We start from the raw sequence: 21,454 nt of genomic DNA, 5'->3' as shown, positions 1-21,454 counted from the left end.
ATCAAATAAATTAAAAAATCAATAAGATTTATAAATTCCAATGAAAATCACACTTTGGAAGAACATTTAGCTTTTAACAATGGCTTGGTAGCACTGCTTTAAAACAAATAGCATTTACAAGTCATAAATGCACCTTGTCTCCTTGTTTCAGTGTGCGGAGTTGAAGCCTTCCAATAGCTTTTTTGGCGTCTGCCTTTAATTGTCTCTGTAATAAAAAAAAATAGCAGGTATTAGAAAAAGTATTTTTAAAAGAAATATGATAAAAAGGTAGAGAGGATTAATAAATATTTATGAGGTAAAAGTCAATGTCTAAGTAAATTTTAAAAGATAAAATTTAATTAGCCATAATAAATGCCCATTTATCTGATACCAAGCAGGATTTTTTTAAATTACTGAAACCTTATGTTTCCCTACCTTCTTAAACAGCAGCTTTGGGGCCACAACGGTAAAGCTATGCGTCCCTATTCCAAATGGATTCAGATGCTATGAATTTTCAAAGCAATTTTCCTATTTTCAAAAGCCCAGAGGACCTTAAGTTACATCTTTTCCAATTTCTTTTTTGAATCGTATCTTGTTTGGTAGAAAGTGCATTGGATGCAAATGGACCTAGCTTCAAAATCTGACTTTGTCACTTACTAAATGAATAATCCTGGACAAGTCATTAAATCTTTGAGCTTGTTTACTCATCTATAAAATGAGGATAATACCAATCCTTACAGTGTTATTTGGTATTAGGGAAAAAAATTGCTGTTTATAACCACTACTGCCTTGTAAGGAGGGTGGATTCTGAGAGTGGTAAGCCTTTTTTTTGTTTCACTGAACATATACCTAGATGAGTTTGGATATGCAAAGGCAAGTCCATGGCTCATTTAGGGACCAAAGACTAAAATATTACATACATATCTATATCTATCCATATACACACACACGTGTGTGTGTGTGTGTGTATATATGTGTGTGTATATATATATATATTCAAATATATATATTTGAATCAGAAGTGAGGTTAAGGTATAGGGGGAAATTTAAAAGGTGAGGGAAAAGTGAGAAAGAGAGGAATCAATGAGAGACTATCCCTCTGTGTGGGAGGAAAAATCTCCCAGGTGGTATGAGATATTTGGTGTTAATTTGAAATTATTTGTGATGCCACAATTAACCTTCCTTCTATTTCAGTAAAATCTACCACATACACGAATGCCTCAAGTGAAGATATTATATGTATAAATTGAAGAAGAGGCTAGGTTTCACACCTGGGTGAATGCTGTATGGAATAGAGAGAGAGCATGTGCAGCATGGCAAGATGATAAGCAATCTTCCTATTTTGTACTGTAAAATGAACAAACTTATAGAAATTCAGCAGAAAGTAGGTGCTCAGAACCAGAGGTCTTGTGAGGATGTCAACAACTTCCTCATCCCCCTGTATGTACCTCCATCCCCAGCAGGGAGACCCCTAGGTGACATTGAGGTTACATGAAAATTAGAGATAACGTTAAGTAAAGTATCCAGCATAATGTCTGGCTGATAGCAGACACTCAATAAAATGTTTATTAAATGAAAATATAAAGTACTATTTATTCATCAATTAGCATTACAGATTTATACATATCTGTAGCAAATATATTTTGGAAGGGAATAATCCATGGGTGTAGATATGTGAGGAAATTCCTTAATGCCCAAACCTGCCTCCTAAAGATATCATTTTGTGAAACGTATTTGGCTTGATGCCAAGGACATTACTGCCAAAATATTTCTTTGCTGGCATAGTAGCAGCAGAAACTTCTCAGATTGTTACCTGACTGGCAAATATAGCTCACAGAAACAGTTAATAGGAAGGCCTAGCTCTCAGAAGGAAAGAGGCATTAATCGAAGCCCTTTCACTCTCTGAGACTTAATCATGGATTTCACTCACAAGGGGAATTTTATGATGGTACTTAATTTTTTAAATAAACTTATTTATTTTATTTCTTGGCTATGTTGGGTCTTCATTGCTGCGCGAGGGCTTTCTCTAGTTGTGGCAAGCGGGGGCTACTCTTCGTTGTGGTGCACGGGCTTCTCATTGAGGTGGCTTCTCTTGTTGCGGAGCATGGGCTCTAGGCACGTGGGCTCAGTACTTGTGGCTCGCGGGTTCTAGAGCGCAGGCTCAGTAGTTGTGGCGCACGGGCTTAGTTGCCCCACGGCATGTGGGATCTTCCCAGACCAGGGCTTGAACCCGTGTCCGTGCATTGGCAGGCAGATTCTTAACCACTGCGCCACCAGGGAAGCGTGGTACTTCATTTTGAGCTTAAATATTTTCCCTTCTGTCACTTGCATCACAAGTAAATAATAGAGTGACAGTGAAAGGAGATACACTTAGGATCTTTAGAGCTGGAAAACTCTTAGAGTTCACCTAGCCTGAGATCTAATCTGACAGATAAGGAAACTGATGCCCAAAGAGAAAGAATGCTGTGCTCAAAATCTCAGAGTTGGTTAGTGTCAGTCCCACTGAAGCCCAGAGTTTGGGAACACTTAACTCTGACTTCAAGGTAGCCATCTTTTGTTTACTGTGGCTTGGAGCAGGAAGCTAGTACTACCTTCCTTACACTTATATAGTTATTTTATAATTATTTTTGATATATATTACCTCATTTAATCCTCACAACAATCCCCTAAAGGAGAGGATATTTCCATTTTAACGTTGAGCAAGTGGAGGCTTGGAAGAGTAAAATAACTTGTCCAAAAGGGCCTGCAGCCTCTGAATGATAGGGCTGGTACTGGAAGTCTGCTCTTCGTATTCCAAGATTCCATTACGATACAACCATCCAAAACTTTCTGAAGTTTTTCCAACTCCTGGATTCTACGGTCTGTCAAATTGTGGCCAGTCCTTACAGTGAACAGCCAGTAGGCCCACAGGATTCTGGCCCTGGCCTAGATTTCCAAACATCACTACTTTCTTTTCCTATAAAGCATGAGCTATTTCAACACAAAGATGAAAAAATGCAAATGATACAAAAATAGAGCCAACAAGAGAAAACTGGGCAAGGAAAAAATGTAGTTGATAAGAAGTCTTTGACAATCATTTTGCAACCTGTCTTTAGAGCACTTCTGATTTAGGTTTAAGTAACAAGCTCTATGACACAACTGGGGAAATGCACTCACAAGGAAGTAATACATCTCTAGTGTATTTACCTGATTAAATCTATATAGTCTGATTTCTCATTCCAAAATATTCAATGAAATATAAATGCATGAGTCTCCAGTGCTAGTGTTCATCAATTCATCAGGGATGAATGCTAACTATACAACTTTGATTATATCCAAGACTAATGCAAATTAATTTGAGAGATGGGATTGAACACAAACTTTAAATGTAATGTCCAAGTCTGTGTGAATGAGAAAAGTGGAACTTACATTAAGACCAGAAGATCCAAAAAAAAAAAAAAAAAAACCAGAAGATCCTAAGCAAGGGACTTGATTATGAAGCAGCCCTAGAATTTTAAAAAATCCTTTAAAGGGCAATTTGAATATTTCCAATAACTCTTACCAAGCTTTTATAAAGAAAAGACATTTCTTTCAATATGGAGGAGCGACATGTGGTTTTGTTAAGAAGCACAAACTGTATTTTTACAACCTGAATAAAGGTCACTTTTAAAACTGCCATCAGTACTCAAACTATTTCACTGTCACACTGATAGCAGGAGTTCCCAAGATGCATCCATTCCTCTAAAAACTGACATATGAGAACAAAATTAAGACCAAGTAGTTTATATTAAATATATGTTTGGGTAATTTTGTTTAAGTCAAACTTTTGGCTTTAACATTTAAAGAGAATATGCCCCAATGCAAACTTTAATTTATATTTGATTCCTTAAAAAACAGAACTTCAAGAGTATATCTACTTTGTTACACAAATTACTTTGGACACCTTTTCAGTACCTCTCCACCATATCAGAATTCTCCCCTACCCTATAAATTCCAATAGCACATTGTTTCTACCTCTTATATTCTGTAGTTGTATTATTCATGTGTCTTTTTCTCCTAGTAGATTGTGAGTAGGTGGAAGACTGGTCCTTAATCATTTAAAAAAAATTCCCATAATGCCTAGTAGTTGCTCAAAGAATAGCTTTGGAGTTTAGAAAAACAGATTTTCATGATTTTCTCGTCTAAGTTTGACTCATTAAAAGCTTCTATTCTACCAAATCTGGGAAAATAAAGGTTTAGAGAACATGTATTGGGCCCCTGCCATGCGTCAGGTTTAACCCTAAGCTTTTTACATGTGTCATCTTGTTTAAACATTAACAACCTTATGGAATAGGTATTTTAATATCCAAATTTTATGGACAAGAAAAGGTTCTGAAGCTTGACTAAAGTCCAGGCAGCTGGTTAGTTGCAGAGCTGCTATTCAATTCAAGCCCAGGTTCTATGTGGCTTTAAAGTCCATGATCTCTCCACTATAGCACACTTCCTCCACTGTGTAACAGCAAAGAAGCCTTTAAAGGGCTTCACATTCCTTGTGAAGAAGATAAATGAAAGAAATAAGAAAAAAAACCCTCAAAGTCCGCTATTATCCAATCTTCAAATCCTTCCTCAACTGGCTACTTACTGTGATTTGAGGATCTCTTATATATATATATATATTTTTTTTTAATAAATTTATTTTTGGCTGTGTTGGGTCTTCGTTGCTGTGCGTGGGCTTTCTCTAGTTGCGGCGAGTGGCGGCTACTCTTTGTTGTAGCACACGGGCTCAGTAGCTGTGGCTTGCAGGCTCTAGAGCACAGGCTCAGTAGTTATGGTGCACGGGCTTATTTGCTCCGCATCACGTGGGATCTTCCCGGACCAGGGCTCGAACCCGTGTCTCCTGCATTGGCAGGTGGATTCTTAACCACTGCGCCACCAGGGAAGCCCTGGGGAGCTCTTTTAAACAGGTATTTTATATCAATAGACTCTACCCACCTCTCCCCAATCCTAAGAGATACCTGGTCTAAGAATATTTGGCAGAGTAGAAGATTGATTCAAAGCATCTTGGTTTTTCGCCAACTTTCTTAACAGAAGCTTAATGCCATTAGTCTATTCAAAAGCTGGGATGGTTCTAGTCACTGAAGAATTTCAGCTGTATAGTTGTTTTGTTTCTGAGTGACACTTTAAGTGGACTGAAAATGAAGAGTCGGGTCAATTCTTACCCTATATTACAATGTTCAATTTTTAAATTACAGTGAACTCAAAGATATTTTACCTAGTTCATCTGTGAATTTATATCAAACTAAGTAAAATAAATGTTTTAGTCTGGTTATTTGTCACCTGGGTTTTGGTCCCACAGCATTCAGCTTTTAGTTTAACTGAAACCCACATGAATAACACTAGGCACGTAGTCAAACCTAATTACTTGACGGTGGGGGGAGGGAGTGGATTGGGGTATGTAAAAGCAAGAAAAGAGGGTAGATATAAGCAAACTATATTTCCCTGTTCTTAAGTCACCACTTTTTTTAAAAATTTATTTTTGGCTCCGTTGGGTCTTCGTTGCTGTGCACAGGCTTTCTCTAGTTGCATTGAGTGGGGGCTACTCTTTGTTGCGGTGTGCGGGCTTCTCATTGTGGTGGCTTCTCTTGTTGTGGAGCACGGGCTCTAGGCACGCGGGCTTCAGTAGTTATGGCGCGCGGGCTTAGGTGCTCCGTGACATGTGGGATCTTCCCGGCCCAGGGCTTGAACCCAGGTCCCCTGCATTGGCAGGCAGATTCTTAACCACTGCGCCACCAGGAAAGTCCCTCACCACTTTTTTAAAATAAAAATTTTCATAAAAATTTGGCTCGGAATTTATAAAACAGAATACTTAAAATCAAGGATTATAGTAAGAGGATTCTTTTCTTCAGATACATTCCTGTGAACAAAATCAAAGTTTGAGTGATGTGGCTGTTTAGATATATGAGAACTGAGAGAAATCTACTTTTTTCCCCAGCAAAAACCTAGGCATGGACACTGTATTGTACACCTGAAACTAATATAATACTGTATGTCAATTATACTTCAATTAAAAAAGATAAAGCCCCAAAAAACCTCTGTATAATATTTGAATGAGAGTATTCCTAAAGGAAAGAGGAGGTGCAGACTATAGAACAGCTTCCCATAAGTCTATGGAACTACAGAAATAGGAGTACAGACCACTTACACAAAGGTGATCCCTGTGAACAGTGTGAGGAAATGCACTGTAAGGAAGAGCAGTCAGAAAAGGGGGAACTTACCCTAGGAGATAGGTTATGACTCAGATTATAGCATTTTTCAAAGAAAGACAACCAAAACCTTTATTAGAGTAAGTGAATATTTTTAAAAATCCCGACAGACCCATTTTAAGAGCTTCCTTTTGTCCAGTGAGAAAGTCAGAGAAAGACTATAAAACCAGGTCCTACTCAGACGAGAATTTGTTTAATCTGCTCTTCTTATACAAGAGCCAAAGCAGTGGTTTTGTAAAGGGCTCTAAATCTCAAATTCAGGCAGGAACAGATACATACAAATGCATCAACTACAACTATGTATATATTGCTAGTGGTACAGCATGCAGACACCTGGTAAGTCTTCCAGTTAATTTCATATACTAGGACAGTAGAGAAAATTTAATGTAACCAGAAATGTTTCAGATAGTTTTTAGTCATGCTTTAAGTTCAAGGACAAATTTTAAGATATTAATGTAGCTAAGTTCTTCCTCATCTGAGACCACACAGGAGTGCTATCTCTTTGGCAGCAAAGTATAAGGACATGTGTTACATATCTCTGCCCAGGAAGCCAATTTGAGTCTCAGGATCTGAGGCTCAGATGGGGGACTGGTCACTAGATAATTCTGCTAGCAGTTGGCCATGCTGCTCCAAACTCAGGACCCCAACAACAAAACCAGGTGCATATTATTTATCCTGATTGTTGCTCCAGATGTGTATAACAAAATCATCAATCACTAACATAAAGAACACTTTGACTCATTTATTTTGTAACTGGAAGTCTGTACCTTTTAATCTCCCTCACCTATTTCTCTCCTCCCCCCACTGCCCCCCACCTCTGGCAACCACCTGTTTGTTCTCTGCATCTATGACTCTGTTTCTATTTGGTTATGTTTGTTCATTTGTTTTGTTCTTTAGATTCCACATATAAGTGAAATCCTACAGTATTTGTCTTTCTCTGCCTGACTTATTTCACTTAGCATAATATCTTCTAGATCCATTCATGTTGTCACAAATGGTTAAGATTTCATTTTTTTATGGCTGAGTAATATTCCATTGTATACAGCGAGATAAAGAGGCACAAGTTTCAGTTACAAAATAAATGAGTCACCGGTATGAAATGCACAGTGTGTGGAATACGGTCAATAATTATGTAATATCTTTTTATGGTAACAAATGACAACTAGACAATCATGGCGATCATTTTCAAATGCATAGAAATATTGAATCACTGTGTTACATACCAGGAACTAACATAGCGTTGTAGGTCAATTATATTTCAAAAACAAACAAACTTGGGACTTCCCTGGCGGTCCAATGGTTAAGACTCCGCGCTTCCACTGCAGGGGGCGCAGGTTCGATCCCTGGTCGGGGAACTAAAATCCCACATGCCGCATGGCGCAGGCAAAAACCAACCAAACAAACTTACAGAAAAAGAGATCAGATTTGTGACTACCAGAGGTGGATGGTGGGGGAAGGGGGAATTAGATGAAGGTAGTCAAAAGCTACAAACTTGCAATTATAAGATAAGTAAGTACTAGGGATATAATGTACAACATGACAAGTATAATTAACACTGCTATATATTATAAATGAAAGTTATTAAGAGAGTAAATCCTAGGAGTTCTCATCACAAGGGAAAAAATATTTTTTTCTATTTCTTTAATGTGTATCTACACGAGACGATGGATGTTCCCTAAACCTACTGTGTTAATCATTTCAGGATGTATGTAAGTCAAATCATTGTGTTGTACACCTTAAACTTATACAGTGCTATAAGTCAATTATATCTCAATAAAACTGGAAGAAAACAGAAAAGCAAACAAAACAAAACAAAACAAAGAAAATAAAACCATTTGATGACCACATCCCCAGGGCTGGCCAAGGGCCAAGCATGGTTTCCTTGGAGACTTTCAAGGAGTAAGCAGCTAGATCTACTGTGTTGTCTCTTTCCTTACAATCTACTCTCTCTCTCAATCATGGTCTTTTAAACAACAAAACAGTCATTTTGGGCTTTTACAATTAGTACAGCATTTATATATAAAGTAAGGAAGAACAACATAACCATATCTAATACTTGCAGAAGGCAATGAAGGATGAAAATAGGCTCAAAGAAATAATTCTTCCCATCTATAAGACCATTTAAAACATCTTTATATTGATGTACCAATTTAATTATCTCTTTACTCCCTTGATCTATGGCCACTTGAACTTTGGGATGAACTTGTACAGAGCTATTTAAAGTAATAAACTATATCTAATTCTTCCTCAGGCCAGTCACTCTACATTGGTATCACATCATGGGGAGGTTTTAGTTTCAGCTTCCCAATACATTTCATTATCATAAGATGTATTTATATAAGGCAGTTGAACCTTACCAACAATACCAGTATTACGCCATATCACAGTATGGTTATGATACAGTTTCATCTGGTTACAAAAGAAGTCAGGAAGTATCACAGAAGTGTTTATTAAATCTTCCTAGAAGAAACTGTTCTTTGCCCACATACCAGATATTATTATGGACAAGTGTTACCACCAATGGTGATGATTCTGTCATTTCTAGGTTCCATGTTAGCTGAGGACAAAGTCAATCATTTGTCTCAACTCACACTATTATACAGTTTTCCCATTGACTGTCGTGCAGCAAGGCTGTCTCCCTCCCATGGGGAATACATGGGTATCATTCAGTATTATTCCTATTCCTATAACTCATCTTATTTTGGTCCATCCTTTCGGAGAGGTGAGTCAGAGATCAGCAATGTAAGTTACAATTTCACCCAGAAAGTTTATGGCTCTGCATGTGTCTCAAAGATGCTCTTCCTGGGGCTTCCCTGGTGGCGCAGTGGTTGACAGTCTGCCTGCCAATGCAGGGGACACGGGTTCGAGCCCTGGTCTGGGAGGATCCCACATGCCACAGAGCAACTGGGCCCGTGAGCCACAACTACTGAGCCTGTGCATCTGGAGCCTGTGCTCCACAACAAGAGAGGCTGCAACAGTGAAAGGCCCGCACTCCGCGATGAAGAGTGGTCCCCGCTTGCCGCAACTACGGAAAGCCCTCGCACAGAAACGAAGACCCAACACAGCCAAAAATAAAAATAAATAAATAAATAAATTTATTATTTTTTTTAAAAAAGATGCTCTTCCTGAACTTCCATAACTAAAATTGGAAGGTCATTACCCCATGACTACTTGGGTCCCCATTTGGAGTAAAATAGTTAACAGACACTGTTGTGTCAGAGTATACGCTCTTTCCAAGTGTTGAGTGCTAACATTCTCTAGCATTATGTATTGGGTCTGTGTGACCATATTACTAAGTTTTTATCAGCTTTCCAAGTGGATTCCCATTCTTTTCTCTGCTCTTGGAAGATGATTCCTACCAATCTATTTCAGAGAGTAACTTCTTTTCTTCTGAAAGACAGTTTTCATTAAAAGTAAATTCAGCTTGTTCCATTATATGAAGGCCAGCTTCTCTTTCACCTAGAGCCCTGTTTTGTTTCACTGGCCAATGTTTAATCCAACACATGCCTTGTTTCCACTGAGTATTGACTGCTTGAGTAAGGTTAAGGTACATGCACTATATCCCAAAAATGCTGGGTGTCTCATGCCAGAGTCAAGTGGATAATGGTGACTCCCAAACTCAGTTTAGTTTGAGCACGCCAGAAAGTTTTCCATAATCTTCATTGTCTTAGGTTAGGGTTGTTCCCAGTGAAGACATGAATCCACCATATAATGCCTAATATGTTATTTTCATTCACAACCCATTGATATTTTTCATCTTGTTTAAAAGCTTTCTATCCACAAAAACAGGGATGATGTGTGTTCTGACACATCATACTACGGAATGTCAGGCATACGACCACTATATGCTGTCCATTATAATTGGGCATTATGGTCATCAAAATTTATGGTTATACATTTATCAGTTCGCCTGACATTATCTACTATGTGTCATAATGGTTCAGAGGGAAGACACTCCTGAACATTCTAATGAATTTTAACAAAGGTAAATTTTCATTACTCAGTTTCAGTATTATTTTTACCAGCAAAATGGGTATAATGCAGTTAAATATTTAGTGATAGTTATAACCATCATATGCATCAAGCTTTATGTTTTAAAAATAAGAAGTCAGGAAAATTAAATAATATGTAAATGACATTTCAGCACTCTCAAGTATATACAAGCAAAAGCGATTATCAGTCATATATTTAATCCTTTAGTCACCAAAGGATAAACAGATATAACCCATTAAGGAGTGGAAAATGCCCTCTCAAAAGCCTTCTCTAAAAGGTGAGAAGTTTCTTAATTTAATTTTATTTTTTTATACAGCAGGTTCTTATTAGTCATCAATTTTATACACATCAATGTATACATGTCAATCCCAATTGCCCAATTCATCACACCCCCACCCCCACCCTGCCGCCACTTTCCTCTCTTGGTGTCCATACGTTTGTTCTCTACATCTGTGTCTCAATTTCTGCCCTGAAAACCAGTTCATCTGTACCCTTTTTCTAGGTTCCACATATACGCGTTAATATACGATACTTGTTTTTCTCTTTCTGACGTACTTCACCCTGTATGACAGTCTCTAGATCCATCCACATCTCTACAAATGACCCAATTTCGTTCCTTTTTATGGCTGAGTAATATTCCACTGTATATATGTACCACATCTTCTTTATCCATTCATCTGTCAATGGGCATTTAGGTTGCTTCCATGAGCTGGCTATTGTAAATAGTGCAGCAATGAACATTGGGGTGCATGTGTCTTTTTGAATTATGGTTTTCTCTGGGTATATGCCCAGGAGTGAGATTGCTGGATCATTTGGTAATTCTATTTTTAGTTTTTTAAGGAACCTCCATACTGTTCTCCATAGTGGCTGTATCAATTTACATTCCCACCAACAGTATAAGAGGGTTCCCTTTTCTCCACACCCTCTCCAGCATTTGTTGTTTGTAGATTTTCTGATGATGGCCATTCTAACTGGTGTGAGGTGATACCTCATTGTAGTTTTGATTTGCATTTCTCTAATAATTAGTGATGTTGAGCAGCTTTTCATGTGCTTCTTGGCCATCTGTATGTCTTCTTTGGAGAAATGTCTATTTAGGTCTTCTGCCCATTTTTGGATTGGATTGTTTGTTTTTTTAATATTGAGCTGCATGAACTGTTTATACATTTTGGAGATTAATCCTTTGTCCATTGATTCATTTGCAAATATTTTCTCCCACTCTGAGGGTTGTCTTTTCGTCTTGTTTATGGTTTCCTTTGCTGTGCAAAAGCTTTTAAGTTTCATTAGGTCCCATTTGTTTATTTTTGTTTTTATTTCCATTACTCTAGGAGGTGGATCAAAAAAGATCTTGCTGTGATTTATGTCAAAGAGTGTTCTTCCTATGTTTTCCTCTAAGAGTTTTATAGTGTCCGGTCTTACATTTAGATCTCTAATGCATTTGAGTTTATTTTTGTGTATGGTGTTAGGGAGTGTTCTAATTTCATTCTTTAACATGTAGCTGTCCAGTTTTCCCAGCACCACTTATTGAAGAGGCTGTCTTTTCTCCATTGTATATCCTTGCCTCCTTTGTCATAGATTAGTTGACCATAGGTGGGTGGGTTTACCTCTGGGCTTTCAATCTTGTTCCATTGATCTATGTGTCTCTTTTTGTGCCACTACCATATTGTCTTGATTACTGTAGCTTGGTAGTATAGTGTGAAGTCAGGGAGTCTGATTCCTCCAGCTCCGTTTTTCTCCCTCAAGAGTGCTTTGGCTATTCGGGGTGTTTTGTGTCTCCATACAAATTTTAAGATTTTTTGTTCTAGTTCCGTAAAAAATGCCATTGGTAATTTGATAGGGATTGCATTGAATCTGTAGATTGCGTTGGATAGTATAATCATTTTCACAATATTGATTCTTCCAATCCAAGAACATGGTATATCTCTCCATCTGTTGGTATCATCTTTAATTTCTTTCATCAGTGTCTTATAGTTTTCTGCATACAGGTCTTTTGTCTCCCTAGGTAGGTTTATTCCTAGATATTTTATTCTTTTTGTTGCAATGGTAAAAGGGATTGTTTCCTTAACTTCTCTTTCAGATTTTTCATCATTAGTGTATAAGATGCAAGAGATTTCTGTGCATTAATTTTCTATCCTGCAACTTTACCAAATTCATTGATTAGCCCTAGTAGTTTTCTGGTAGCATCTTTAGGATTCTCTATGTATAGTATCATGTCATCTGCACACACTGACAGTTTTGCTTCTTCTTTCCCAATTTGTATTCCTTTTATTTCCTTTTCTTCTCTGATTGCCGTGGCTAGGACTTCGAAAACTATGCTGAATAATAGTGGTGAGAGTGGACATCCTTGTCTTGTTCCTGATCTTAGAGGAAATGCTTTCAGTTTTTCACCATTGAGAATGATGTTTGCTGTGGATTTGTCGTATATGGCCTTTATTATGTTGAGGTAGGTTCCCTGTATGCCCACTTTCTGGAGAGTTTTTATCATAAATCGGTGTTGAATTTGGTCAAAAGCTTTTTATGCATCTATTTAGATGATCATATGGTATTTCTTCTTCCATTTGTTAATTGGTGTATCACATTGATTGACTTGCGTATATTGAAGAATCCTTGCATCCCTGGGATAAATCCCACTTGATCATGGTGTATGAGCCTTTTAATGTGTTGTTGGACTCTATTTGCTAGTATTTTGTTGAGGATTTTTCCATCTATATTAACCAGTGACATTGGTCTGTAATTTTCTGTTTTTGTAGTATCTTTGTCTGGTTTTGGTATCAGGGTGATAGTGGCCTCATAGAATGAGTTTGGGAGTGTTCCTCTGAAATTTTTTGGAAGAGTTTGAGAAGGATGGGTGTTAGCTCTCCTCTAAAGGTTTGATAGAATTCACCTGTGAAGCCATTTGGTCCTGGACATTTTTTTTTTTTTTTTTTGCCGTACACGGGCCTCTCACTGTTGTGGCCTCTTCCATTGTGGAGCACAGGCTCCAGACGCGCAAGCTCAGCAGCCATGGCTCAAAGGCCTAGCCACTCCGTGGTATGTGGGATCTTCCCGGACCAGGGCACAAACCCGTGTCCCCTGCATCGCCAGGCGGACTCTCAACCACTGCGCCACCAGGGAAGCCCGGTCCTGGACTTCTGTTTGTTGGAAGATTTTTAATTTCACAATTTCATCACTTGTGATTGGTTTGTTCATAGTTTGTATTTCTTCCTGGTTCAGTCTTGGAAGGTTATACCTTTCTAAGAATTTGTCCGTTTCTTCCAGGTTGTCCATTTTATTGGCATACAGTTGCTTGTAGTAGTCTCTTAGGATGCTTTGTATTTCTGCGGTGTCTGTTGTAACTTCTCCTTTTTCTTTCTAATTTTATTGATTTCTGTCCTCTCTTTTTCTTGATGAGTCTGCCTAATGGTTTATCAATTTTGTTTATCTTTTCGAAGAACCAGCTCATAGTATTATTGATCTTTGCTATAGTTTTCTTAGTTTCTATTTCATTTATTTCTGCTCTGATCTTTATGATTTCTTTCCTTCTGCTAACTTCAGGTTTTGTTTGTTCTTCTTTCTCTAGTTCCTTTCGGTGTAAGGTTATATTGTTTATTTGAGATTTTTCTTGTTTCTTGAGGTAGGCTTGTATAGCTATAAACTTCCCTCTTAGAACTGCTTTTGCTGCATCCCATAGGTTTTGGATCATCGTGTTTTCATTGTCATTTGTCTCTAGGTATTTTTGATTTCCTCTTTGATTTCTTCAATGATCTCTTGGTTATTTAGTAATGTATTGTTTTGCCTCCATGTGTTTGTGTTTTTTACGTTTGTTTTCCTATAATTCATTTCTAATCTCATAGTGTTGTGGTCAGAAAAGATGCTTGATATGATTTCAATTCTCTTAAATTTACTGAGGCTTGATTTGTGACCCAAGATGTGATCTATCCTGGACAATGTTCCATGCACACTTGAGAAGAAAGTGTAATCTGCTGTTTTTGGATGGAATGTCCTATAAATATCAATTAAATCTATCTGGTCTATTGTGTCATTTAAAGCTTGTGTTTCCTTATTAATTTTCTGTTTGGATGATCTGTCCATTGGTGTAAGTGAGGTGTTAAAGTCCCCCACTATTATTGTGTTACTGTCAATTTCCTCTTTTAGAGCTGTTAGCAGTTGCCTTATGTATTGAGGTGCTCCGATGTTGGGTGCATATATATTTTAAATTGATATATCTTCTTCTTGGATTGATCCCTTGATCAATATGCAGTGTGCTTCCTTGTCTCTTGTAACATTCTTTATTTTAAAGTCTATTTTATCTGATATGAGTATTGCTACTCCAGCTTTCTTCTGATTTCCATTTGCATGGAATATCTTTTTCCATCCCCTCACTTTCAGTCTGTATGTGTCCCTAGGTCTGAAGTGGGTCTCTCGTAGACAGCATATATATGGGTCTTGTTTTTGTATCCATTCAGCAAGCCTGTGTCTTTTGGTTGGAGCATTTAATCCATTCACGTTTAAGGTAATTATCCATATGTATGTTCCTATGACCATTTCCTTAATTGTTTTGGGTTTTTTTTTTTTTTTGCGGTACGCGGGCCTCTCACTGTTGTGGCCTCTCATGCTGCGGAGCACAGGCTCCGGACGCGCAGGCTCAGCGGCCATGGCTCACAGGCCCAGGCACTCTGCGGCATGTGGGATCTTCCCGGACCAGGGCACAAACCCATGTCCCCCGCATCAGCAGGCGGACTCCCAACCAGTTCGCCACCAGGGAAGCCCCTGGGTTTGTTTTTGTAGGTCCTTTTCTTCTCTTGTGTTTCCCACTTAGATAAGTTCCTTTAGCATTTGTTGTAGAGCTGGTTTGGTGGTACTGAATTCTCTTAGCTTTTGCTTGTCTGTAAAGCTTTTGATTTCTCCATCGAATCTGAATGAGATCCTTGCAGGGTAGAGTAATCTTGGTTGTAGGTTCTTCCCTTTCATCACTTTAAGTATATCATGCCACTCCGTTCTGGCTTGTACAGTTTCTGCTGAGAAATCAGCTGTTAACCTTATGGGAGTTCCCTTGCATGTTATTTGTTGTTTTTCCCTTGCTGCTTTCAATAATTTGTCTTTAATTTTTGCCAATTTGATCACTATGTGTCTTGGCGTGTTTCTCCTTGGGTTTATCCTGTATGGGACTCACTGTGCTTCCTGGACTTGGGTGGCTATTTCCTTTCATATGTTAGGGACGTTTTCAACTATAATCTCTTCAAATATTTTCTCTGGTCCTTTCTCTCTTCTCCTTCTGGCACCCCTATAATGCGAATGTTGTTGTGTTTAATGTTGTCCCAGAGGTCTCGTAGGCTGTCTTCATTTCTTTTGATTCTTTTTTTCTTTATTCTGTTCTGCAGCAGTGAATTCCACCCTTCTGCCTTCCAGGTCCCTTATCCATTCTTCTGCCTCAGTTATTCTGCTATTGATTCCTTCTAGTGTAGTTTTCATTTGTTATTGTATTGTTCATCTCTGTTTGTTTGTTCTTTAATTCTTCTAGGTCTTTGTTAAACATTTCTTGCATCTTCTTGATCTTTGCGATCTTTGCCTCCATTCTTTTTCCGAGGTCCTGGATCATCTTCACTATCATTATTCTGAATTCTTTTTCTGGAAGGTTGCCTATTTCCACTTCTATTAGTTGTTTTTCTGGGGTTTTATCTTGTTCCTTTATCTGGTAGATAGCCCTCTGCCTTTTCATCTTGTCTATCTTTCTGTGAATGTGGTTTTTGTTCCACAGGCTGCAGGATTGTAGTTCTTCCTTCTGCTGTCTGCCCTCTGGTAGATGAGGCTATCTAAGAGGCTTGTGCAAGTTTCCTGATGGGAGGGACTGGTGGTGGGTAGAGCTGACTGTTGCTTTGGTGGGTAGAGCTCAGTAAAACTTTAATCCACTCGACTGCTGATGGGTGGGGCTGGATTCCCTCCCTGTTGCTTGTTTGGCCTGAGGCGACCCAACACTGGAGCCTACCTGGGCTGTTTGGTGGGGCTAGTGGTGGACTCTGGGAGGGCTCACGCCAAGGAGTACTTCCCAGAGCTTCTGCCACCAGTGTCCTTGTCCCCACGGTGAGCCACAGCCACTGCCCACCTCTGCAGGAGACCCTCCAACACTAGCAGGTAGGTCTGGTTCAGTCTCCTATGGGGTCACTGCTCCTTCCCCTGGGTCCCAATACACACACTACTTTGTGTGTGCCCTGGAAGAGTGGAGTCTCTGTTTCCCCCAATCCTGTCTATGTCCTGCAGTCAAATCCCACTAGCGTTCAAAGTCTGATTCTCTAGGAATTCCTCCTCCCGTTGCTGGACCCCCAGGTTGGGAAGCTCAATGTGGGGCTCAGAACCTTCACTCCAGTGGGTGGACTTCTGTGGTATAGGTGTTCTCCAGTCTGTGAGTCACCCACCCAGCAGTTATGGGATTTGATTTTACTGTGACTGCGCCCCTCCTACCGTCTCATTGTGGCTTCTCCTTTGTCTTTGGATGTGGGATATCATTTTTGGTGAGTTCCAGTGTCTTTCTGTTGATGATTGTCCAGCAGCTAGTTGTGATTCTGGTGTTCTCACAAGAGGGAGTGAGAGCACGTCCTTCTACTCTGCCACCTTGGTTCAGTACTGGTGAGGTGAGAAGTTTTAATGCTATTCTTAACCATGTGTACAGAAGTTGATTTTCTTAAGATATATTATAAACTATGAAATTTACTTGAGTGATGAGACCGGAGTCAAATATCCAATGGAGCTTGTGCAACACCAGACAGTTCTTTATAAACTGTATTACTTGCTTATGGGTTTTAATGCCACATTAATAGATTTAATATAGCACTTGGCGTACAGAAATACATACCCCACCATGAACATGCACAAACCAAACACTCTTGTCACTGTAACTATAAACTTTGAACCAAACACTCTTGTCATTGTAACTATAACATTTGAATAGTTCGTCATACTGGATACCAATTTCTTTTCAACTTCAGAGATAAGATCAGCACTATATACAAATGCCAAATATTAACACAGTGTGAAACTATTGAATGGCCTGGCACAGGAATTTTAAACATCCTTTTGACTACAACTAGTAACGGGCTGAACCTGCCACCAGTGTGATAAGCTGCTTCTCTAAGGAGAAGTACAGAAGTCAATTAACTTTAAACATTGAGATAATCATCACTCATTACCACATGCTGGTGTCTAAATCTTTACAAAGGTTTTAGAACACGATTTCAATTTTTCATCTGTTCCCAAATTTAATTAACTTTCTTGCCATATAGAAATCCTCACTGCTTCCCTACTCTCAAATAAATTGGGTTCATCTTTGCTTATTCGAGATAGAGTGCATGAAGTGGCCAGAATTTCACTGCCTTTGGAGGAACTTCTCAGTACATATAAAATACAATCTGGCCTCTACTATATGATCAGCTGAAAGCCTTAAATCCCTACTAATCATTCTGGAGAAGCGGCACACCACTCTGCTGTTGTGTTGAGAATTCTCGAGAAGGAGAGGAGGTTAAGAAATGACGGTGGCATGGACCAGGGTGGAAGCAATGGGAGTGGTGAGAAGTAATCGGATTCTGGATATATAATGAAGGTAGAAAACAACAGGACTTGCTGATGGAGGTTACGCGGGAAGTGAGAGAAAGAGAAGCATAAAGAATTTACTCCAAGGTTTCTGGCCTGGGGTCAAGAGAAGTTCTTCTGAAAATGGAAGCAATTAATAGCATGTTTGGGTGTCTACAGCAACAGAAGACAAGGCAGAGGATATTGGGTATAGACACAGATGCAGATAGATGGGTACATGTGGTGGAAGCTTGTGGAAGTACTCTTGATTACTTCAATTTTCTCAGTGGAATAAGATCCAAAATACAAGTTGAGAGTAAAGTTGGAGGACGTGTTGGAGGTTTAAGGAGAAAGGAATATGTATGATTAGTAACCTAGGAAAGGAGAGGAAATTGTTAAGAAAACATGGCATGATTGTTGGGCAGCAGTAAGCAAACTCACTCTGAGTTTGTGATTATAAATTTAAAAATGAGATTAGCCTGTATAGATGCTAATGTTTGTCTCCTACTTCAGCTAAGCAAAGAACTGGCATAGAGTAGGTGGGAAGTAGGATTTAATCAGGGTTGGGTTTTGAGAGCAAGTTAACAAAGAGAGAGAAGGGCCAAGGAAACTGAAGACGTACGCATGGGAGTGGCCATGGAAGTTAAGCTGGGTATGGAAGAGAAGTGAGGATATAAGAGGAATGAGGGGCACTTTAAATGTGGTAGGATCAATGCCACATAACCAGAGGTTCTTCCCTGTTCAATGATGCTTTGGTATTTTTGTTCTATTATTTCTGTACTTTGTACCTGTTTATACATCAGTTGTTAAAATATGGGAGAGATTATGAATATGTGACTCTGTTTGGAGCCTAGTACTATATGATGCACAATTAGATCTTTAAACTTGCCTACTCATGACATTCAGCCTAGTCTCTCTTCCCAGCCCTGCCCTCAAATGCAAATGCACAATGTACAGGCACACACTTACGTGTAAAATAACAGTGATTACCTTTGGGTGGTGACTACAGTTTTGTTGTTGTTGTTATATGGAGTTTTGGGTGAAGGTTTTTTTCCCTTGTACTTTCTAGTTTCTAAATTTTCTATATTGCGTATGAAATGCTTTTGTAATTTAGAAAAAATGTGTAAATGAACATATCTATTTACACCCATATATACTTAAATGCTGGCTGTGCTCCCTAATGAGGTATTAGAAGACTTAACCAGGCAGGATTAAGGCCATAGACAAATTTCAGAAAATAAGAGATCTCAGAGGATAGAAGGTGACATACTTTTAAAAACTACCAGTTTTCACAAAACATATGCATGGATCATTGTCCAGCAAGTGAAGAATATTAAAATGCATGACACTGAATCTACAATTAAAACAGTAAAATATTTTTAAATTGGAAGAAAGGGCCATTACAAACCTGCTTCCTGCTTTGAGCTCTCGCATTCCGTAATCTTCGAGCAGAATAAAAGATAAAATAGCCCACAGTTGCTGCCGTAATAATAAAAAAGGACACAGAAACGAAGAAAATTGAATAGTGATTCACCCAAGGTCCATGTTTTTTCCCTACTTCAATGACCATTGTTACTTGTATGCCTCTTTGAATAGACTGTAGAATTTTTGTGCCTTTCAGATTGCCAATCATGATTGCAACAATGTCTCCTGCACCTGTAAAAGAAAAGGAATTCAGTTTTAGTTTGGTAAAGCATTCTTAGTATAAAAATCCAATTGCTAAAATGATTTTAAATGACACTCAATGAAACATAAACATGCTGAGACTTGGTTACTGATCTTAAGGAACTCATAGTTTAGTAAGGAAGCTATGATATACAACAAATACCTCCCCTCCCCTCAGGTTTGCCACCTATAATTCAAAAGTATTGGGTTTGGGACCCAATTTGCCTCTTACATGAAGGCTTTCTTAAAGACAAGTAGTCACCTGGATGGTAGGGGATTCTCCTAGAGAATCTGAGATTTGAGAAAGACAAAACTATTTAACTATATGTTTCCCAATTTATGAAGTGATAGACTATCTCATGAGCTCACTACTAAAATGTATAAGGATCTACATATCAGGATTAGTAATTTGAGACAAATAATGATTACAAGCCCAAATGGACAACCTATATATATGTCCATGTGCCATTTTTCTATATCCTCAAGAGCAATATAAAATTTGTCCAAGATGCTCTAAGGTTTTGCATGGACCTAATCAGGTTAGCAATGAATATAACATGTAAAATTGATAGAAATGTGTTTCTATTCAACCCCAACTAAAGTCAAGTCTGAAATCAGACTAAACTTATTACTTAGTCTAATCATCTATAAGTCTTAGTCTAAAGGCCAAATATCTATAACATCTCCCACTTTACTGACTTTATAAATCTTATGATAAAAATAAAGAACAGACATTATCTTTCCCAGTGGTGTGTGAATGTTAGATTACTCTCACCATTCCAATGCTTATCACGGTTTATATTCCTTCTAGTTTAAATGACCTGAGACCAATAATCTTTAGGAAGAGAATAGAGTTCTTTGAATGTTAATAGCATTCACACTTTCAGTGGATCAAATCAAAAGTACAAACCTTAAATGGCAATGTATATAGCAGAATTATTATGCAAGTAATCCCTCAAGTTTATGGCCCCCAGTGGCCAAAGTCTACGAAAGATCAAGATCCTCTTCTCACTTGAAGTTACCAATTCAAAAAATATATTCATAGGGTATTATTAAAGATCCTTAAAGTTCCAAAAGACATTATTTTTACATATGACAGCCATTTAGTTAAACCCTTTTATATAACTTTGCTGACTCATTTGCCATTACTCAGTTTGGTAACATTGACGACTCACTCTCTTCCCATTTACATGAGGAAAATCTCAGAAGCAATGGGAAGTGAACGAGGCTGAAATGTCTTCTTTGCATCTCTTTCCTCTATCAGTATATAATGCAAATAGTCCTAAAGAACTGGCTATTTTGCAAGAGAGAGGCTCATTTTTCTCTTTATTTGGGGGCTTTACATTTCTAGCTTTGGCACTAAAAGCACAGAAATTATTTCAATTCTCTTTTGTCACTATTTGGCTTTTCACTACAAGCCATCTATCAGGAAAATTTCTGGCTATAAAGTTTTGATTAACTATATAACCTAGCGTTCATTTCTGATATTGTAACCTGAATAATTTTTGAAAGCACATATCATTCTAAAAATGAGGTTTTGGAATACATGATAATTTTAAAGATTTCTTTTTAAATCACACATGTGTCCTTCTAAATGTTTTTGACTAACAGAAGTAAGTTTTCATTCTTTTAGAAGATATGAGGTGGGTGGCAGGGCTGGATGCTCAGGAACATACTGGCCATTGCGGTCAAGTGGAGATTAAAAAACAAGGATACTAGAGAATGGACTTGAGGATATGGGGAAGGGGAAGGGTAAGCTGTGACAAAGCGAGAGAGAGGCATGGACATATATACACTACCAAACGTAAGGTAGATAGCTAGTGGGAAGCAGCCGCATAGCACAGGGAGATCAGCTCTGTGCTTTGTGACCACCTGGAGGGGTGGGATAGGGAGGGTGGGAGGGAGGGAGACGCAAGAGGGAAGAGACATGGGAACATGTGTATATGTATAACTGATTCACTTTGTTATAAAGCAGAAACAACACACCATTGTAAAGCAATTATACTCCAATAAAGATGTAAAATAAATAAATAAATAAAATAAAATAAATTTAGGGT

General features: G+C 38.4%; 1 protein-coding gene across 2 annotated transcripts in view; it reads right to left on the bottom strand.

Annotated features, from left to right (window-relative positions):
- Positions 1-21,454, bottom strand: part of RNF128 (ring finger protein 128) — a 99,004-nt gene that overhangs the window by 14,669 nt on the left and 62,881 nt on the right. For both annotated transcript variants that reach the window (XM_004281501.3, XM_004281500.3), the window contains exons 2-3: positions 19,141-19,388; positions 134-205 (exon numbers count right to left, since the gene is read on the bottom strand). In XM_004281501.3, the coding sequence (XP_004281549.1) occupies positions 134-205; positions 19,141-19,388 (320 nt within the window). The remainder of the gene's footprint in view (positions 1-133; positions 206-19,140; positions 19,389-21,454) is intronic.

The sequence above is a fragment of the Orcinus orca genome, chromosome X, assembly GCF_937001465.1.
Source record: "Orcinus orca chromosome X, mOrcOrc1.1, whole genome shotgun sequence".
In the NCBI taxonomy this organism is placed as follows: domain Eukaryota; kingdom Metazoa; phylum Chordata; class Mammalia; order Artiodactyla; family Delphinidae; genus Orcinus; species Orcinus orca.
Note: the sequence above shows the minus strand (reverse complement) of the source record. Positions and strands in the feature narration are given on the sequence as shown.